This window comes from Teleopsis dalmanni, chromosome 1 (assembly GCF_002237135.1).
Source record: "Teleopsis dalmanni isolate 2A chromosome 1, ASM223713v2, whole genome shotgun sequence".
Lineage (NCBI taxonomy): Eukaryota > Metazoa > Arthropoda > Insecta > Diptera > Diopsidae > Teleopsis > Teleopsis dalmanni.
This window is the reverse complement of record NC_051846.1, coordinates 59,409,346-59,414,862: the sequence shown is the minus strand read 5'-3', so window position 1 is coordinate 59,414,862 and position 5,517 is coordinate 59,409,346. Positions and strand designations below refer to the sequence as shown.

At 28.1% G+C, this 5,517-nt stretch overlaps 1 protein-coding gene across 1 annotated transcript; it reads right to left on the bottom strand.

Moving 5' to 3' along the window:
• Nucleotides 1-1,806: 1,806 nt before the first annotated feature.
• LOC119689433 lies at nt 1,807-2,534 on the bottom strand. Its single transcript, XM_038104296.1, has one exon. The coding sequence runs from the start codon at nt 2,467-2,469 to the stop codon at nt 2,137-2,139; it is 333 nt and encodes a 110-aa protein (XP_037960224.1). The 5' UTR covers nt 2,470-2,534; the 3' UTR covers nt 1,807-2,136.
• Nucleotides 2,535-5,517: the final 2,983 nt, after the last annotated feature.

Below are 5,517 nucleotides of genomic sequence, written 5' to 3'. Positions count from 1 at the left end.
TTTATGAGGTCCTTATTTTCTATTGCAAGTATTGAACTTATTTAAATACATTTATTTAAACACTGTTCAGGTAATTGGTTTACGCATATATGTTAAGAGTATATATAAATACGAATCAATGTCGCCGGTCGTTAGAAAGGAATAATTATGAAGAATTGTTTAAGGTTATCTGTAACTTTTACAAAAAAAAATGTATGACACATTTCCTATCCCTTTATATTAAATTAATTATCTCTTGTGAATAAAATTCTAAAAGCTGTAAAAATCATGTTTTTATATACTTAAATATTTTGATTTATTGTTTTTAGTTAATATATCCTTTTTATTACCATTTTTAAAAATCCTTGTAATTTGAATAACATAAAAATTGCGCCATTTCTTCTCATTCTTATTGTTAAAAATATTCTTGTTATCTGGACCTAAAATTTTAAAATCTTTATTAGCAATCATTTAAAATTGTACCCATTTCAACCTAATCAAATTTAATTAGCTCGAACAGATAATCTATATAATAACATTTTACTTTACATGTAAAGTTGATATAGATCTATAGGTTAGACTGTACCAGTGTCAGTTAGGACTTAAGAAATTGTTGTAAAAAACCTTTATGCTATAAATTTTAAAATAAGCTTTATATGCATTGATAAAACTTTCACCCGCCGGCAAGCAGTATAGTCCGTAAAATTATGTGAATTTTGAATTGTCATTTAATGGAGTTACTTAGAGAGACCTCATTTATTGCTTACTCTAGGTGCGCCACATTTTATCGATATTGCGAGAACCTGATAATCTGCATTAGTTTTATTGTAACACCCATCGGCTATCGGCAGATTTTTTCTCCCTCGCTTAAATTCTTTTTAGCTGAGCTAATGATTTTTTGAGATGGCCTCATATTTTGCTGAAAAGTTTAGACGCTATAAGTTTTATATAAAGCATAGAAAAATATCTATGAATAACAGAGTTATTGATTTAATGCGGAAGAATAATGTACTGATACCGGAAGAACACACCACGGATGACCAATAGAGAAGAAAAAATTAGGAGAAAAGTTTGCGGTAAGAGTACTATGGGATGAAAAATGTAGTTTTTATTTATATTTATATAGAATATTTCATTAAATGAATAAAGTTTTTATATCCTCTTGTAGTTGTCTCATATACCAAATCAGTAGTGATTGTTTTATTAAGAGGGTTTGGTGTGTCTTGTCCTCTTCAGTTGAATTAATAAAGACAATATCTGAATCTTTTCATCCAAATAAATAGTGTTGTTATTAAATCTAAAAAACCTTATTTAATTTTATGGAAATCAAATACAAATTTAAATTTTACATTCATGTCAGTTTATTATATATTCTTGTAATACATAAAGTCTTATGAGAGTTGAAATTTCTACTGTAGATTGTACTATTTAATGCTCATATACAAAAGTTCTTATATTTAGCATAATTATTCATTCTGTTACCATATATTGTTTAATATACATCTATAAATAAAATTTGGTTGATTTTCAAAATAATCTTATTTTTTCTGTCAAGTTAATGGATACATGTACACTTACTACTGGCAAAATAAATACAAAAATATATTTTTTTCCTTAAATGAAAATTTTTTATATTCATAAAAAGCTTATACATTAATATTAAAATTTTGTTTGGTATAGTTTTTATAGTTTTATGATTGTATATAAATAGACATTGAGATTTTAAAAACTGCGAAGTATTATGAAAAAGTACTGATTAAAATTTAACTTATAGCTAATTAAGATTTAAAAAATTGTATAAAACTCTACATTAGTATTCGTTGGAGACTTTAATTAATTCTTAATTGAACATATATAATAGTATGTTTAACAGTATCTTTAATGAAATAAAACAATTTCACTATCACAATTGCGCTTATCTCAAAATTGCGAACTATTTTCTCTTGCAAATTTTCGTTTCCTCACAATAAAATTTTCCGACGGCTTATAAAAGGACTTAAGTATTAAAATGCTAAGAAAATTATTTTTATATATTTCCTAAGGAATTTTTTTATTAAGTTGTATTGAACAACTAATCACAAAATTGCTTATCGGAGCTAATAAAAAATTATAAATTTCAAAGCAATACTTAATGGAACGGAAAAGTTGTTTAATAATTTACTTCCAAACAGGTTGCACCTCTCCATTCGGTAGAACCAGCACCAAAGCACTACTAAATGCATTATTCGACTTAGCAGTTTGCAAATAATATTCCTTCAGAGCCTTACACAAACCCAAGGCAAGTATCTTCCATGCCAATTTTTCGTTAGGATCCGTGTGTGTTGATTGACTATTAGTTACATTTTCGTCAGAACTTTCCGCCGCTGCTACAGTGTCAACCAGTATAGGATTATGTGTGGTCGGTACTGCGGTTGTGTTAATCGGACCATCAACTTGATCGACTGCTTGCTCGTCAGATGCATTTTTTGGCTCGAAAAATGGTATAGCCATTTTTTTGAAATTTTATTTTTAATTATTTTATGAAGATTTAAAAATTTTTAAAAATATTTTCCGTGTGATTAATATTTAAAATATGCACGCTCTGTACTTTTACGTTACGTGTTCACAAAAATTACAACTGCCACAAACTCCGTTGTCACGTCCGCTCTCAAGCCAAACGCTTTTCAAACTGAATTCACTACACGGAAAATACACAAATTTATACCATCAAATACTCAAGCAACAAGCAAGTCCTACGACTACCGACGGCGGTCCGCTCTTCACTGGTGCATTACTAGCAATGATTTTGGAATTCAAAAACACAGAAGTTGTAGGATAATCGAATAAGAACTCACCCTTGGCACCCCGTATTGAGTGCGGCACGTACAAACAATACAAGAAACTTTATACTCACGTCTCACGTGCTTACATATCGTTTTGGGGTGGGTAACAAGAATACTTCCGAAACATTTTCTCATCCCCGTTTTTGGTTTCACTTGTAATCTGTATGACAAATGGAAGCTACTTTTTCTCTGCCAATTGTTGAGCTGTCCGTTCTGTTGCATGTTTCGAAATGCATCACGTGTAATTTAATTTGTTGAATTCTCGCTCTTTGCTACTCACTGTTTTGGTTTTATAAGACCCTCTCCAAATTCGATATAGAAATATTACCCCGCTTTCAAAATTTATATTTATATGCTCGCTCTGCTTTTTTTCAGTTCCCCAAAATACTTTTTTTCGAATACGAAAAATATTCTCTGATTGGAGAAAATTTTATTCGGTATTTTTCGAAAAGGAGAAATAACCATTTTCCATATTTTTTATATTGTTTTGTTTTTGTATTTCAAAGTCCTTGACCAAAATAGAATTTTTCTTTTTGTTGGAAATGTGCATTGTTTTTTTCGAAAAACCTGTAGATATGATTCTGACTTCGAAATTTGTGAAACAATTCCACTTATGGCAGAATAATTTCAAGGTCGTCTTTACTTATATTCATTTTCGGTAAAATACTTTTATGAATAAAGAATGAAATTTAACATTATAAATTGAATTTAATACCTTAATATTAAATAATTATTTTAAAATATTAATTAAAGTTAAGTTAAAGGAAATCCTGTGAGTAAGCATGGTTTCCAAAACTTAATTACTTAAATGTTGGTTATTATAATAATTTTTTTTTGAATTTAATTATTTAGATTTTTAATTAGATTTATTAATAAGATTTATTAATTTAGAGTATTATTTAATATTTTAAATTAATTTCAATTTATAAATCTTAATTAAAAAACAAAATATTAGCTCTCCACAGCTCTCCTAAATTGTAAGTTATCATGTCTGAAGTATTTGTTATGTATCAAAAACTTGTAAAATGTCAACCTTATTAGATGGAATACATATTATATTTAAATTAAAACAAAAAAATTTTGTTGTTGTTGGTAACTTATCATGTATTAACAAAATATATATATCATTATACATAATTTTCTAGCGTGTAGTGTTCTTCTTGCCAACCAAGTGTTTGAAAAGGATTTAGTATCGCTTGAAAACCATACTAAAAATTTTCTAAAGTGTTGCTATAACCATTTCTATTCGTTAATTAATAATTTAGTAACAGAATATTTAAATAAAAAATACAAGAAAATCTTGATCAACCATGTTTAATACTCGCCTTACGAGTAGTATATCATTATTATTTTAATTCCAATTTATATTACGGACATTTGAAGGCAGAAAATTTATTATTATGTTAAGTTTGTTAAAAAAATAACTTTTCCATTGTGAAAAGTGAACGTACTTGAAGAAAAAAAAATAATTTAAAAAGATTGCGCGCTCTAAGAAAACAATAAAGTCTTGAATGATCACTGCATATATCAAGGTACATATATCAGATGGATTACCGAGTACTACAACCGATTTTTTATGTAAATTGTTTCTGAAAACGTTATGCAGCACCTGTAATTTCTGCAAGATGGTGCTCCACCTTAAACATCGTGTGCGACTATGGATTTTTTGACTCTCTTGTTCCTCAGTCGGTTAATGTCAACTTATAATGACCTTAACAACCTTAACAGGCCACAGCTTTTGCCAAATTTTAAATTAATGTAAGTTCCATATGAGTAATACAATAATACTAGTGAAATTCAATCTGCAGTAAATTAAACATTTCAATGTTGGGCAATCAGAGAGCTATAGTATTGTTTTGATCCATGTTAAAAACTTTTCGAAAACAATATATGTTATACAAAAATTTTAGAGCTGGTTAGTAGCCGTCTACACAGTACGAAGTTTAAGTGCAAACTGCACAATATTTGTAGATGCGACAGAGCGCGAATGCTAACGGATTTTACCGTAAAATTCAAGTTATATTTTTTTTTCAAGTGCGGGAAATTTTAGTCAATATTATTAATGTGAGTATTGGGATTCTAATGAGTTAGTAGTAAGCAAAGCTAAGTTGATAGGCAACCCCATTTACACCATAATCTACATAGCAGATAGTCCACTGCAATACAGTCAAAAATATTTTCCCAAACTCTTTACAATATAATCTATGGATAATTACCTGACAAACATACCCAAAAAATTTTATTCTAGTAAAAGTACCTCCAGCCCTTATGAGCATAATTTTGGCTACGCCATTGCTGAAAAGCGTCGATTTCTAAGTAAAAGAAATTAATGTTGATATTATTTATTTGTGTCTTAAGTTTATTTGCAATATCAGACAGATAGATAGCAAAAATGGCAGACCACGAAGTTTACAAATTTTTGTGGAATCTGTATGCAATTTTATTAACAGTCAGAGTAACTAAAATTTATCTTAATTAATTTTCTTAATTTATTATCTTAATAAAAACTTGATTAAAATTTATTAAACTTTTACTATACCAATGTAATGTATTAAATTGACTAAATACTAAATTGTAAAATTTTATAAAGTTTTTTTATGAATTGTTATATAGTCAACCTTCCATAACTCGAAGTCCAATTTTGCAAAGAAAAGGTCCGACTTATGGAGACTTCGAGTTAGAGAATTTTTGAATTTTTTTTTTTTGAAAGAAACTA

Excerpts from the sequence above, each read along its gene's own strand:
- LOC119689433 (XM_038104296.1), bottom strand. The coding sequence starts at position 2,469 with ATGGCTATACCATTTTTCGAGCCAAAAAATGCATCTGACGAGCAAGCA.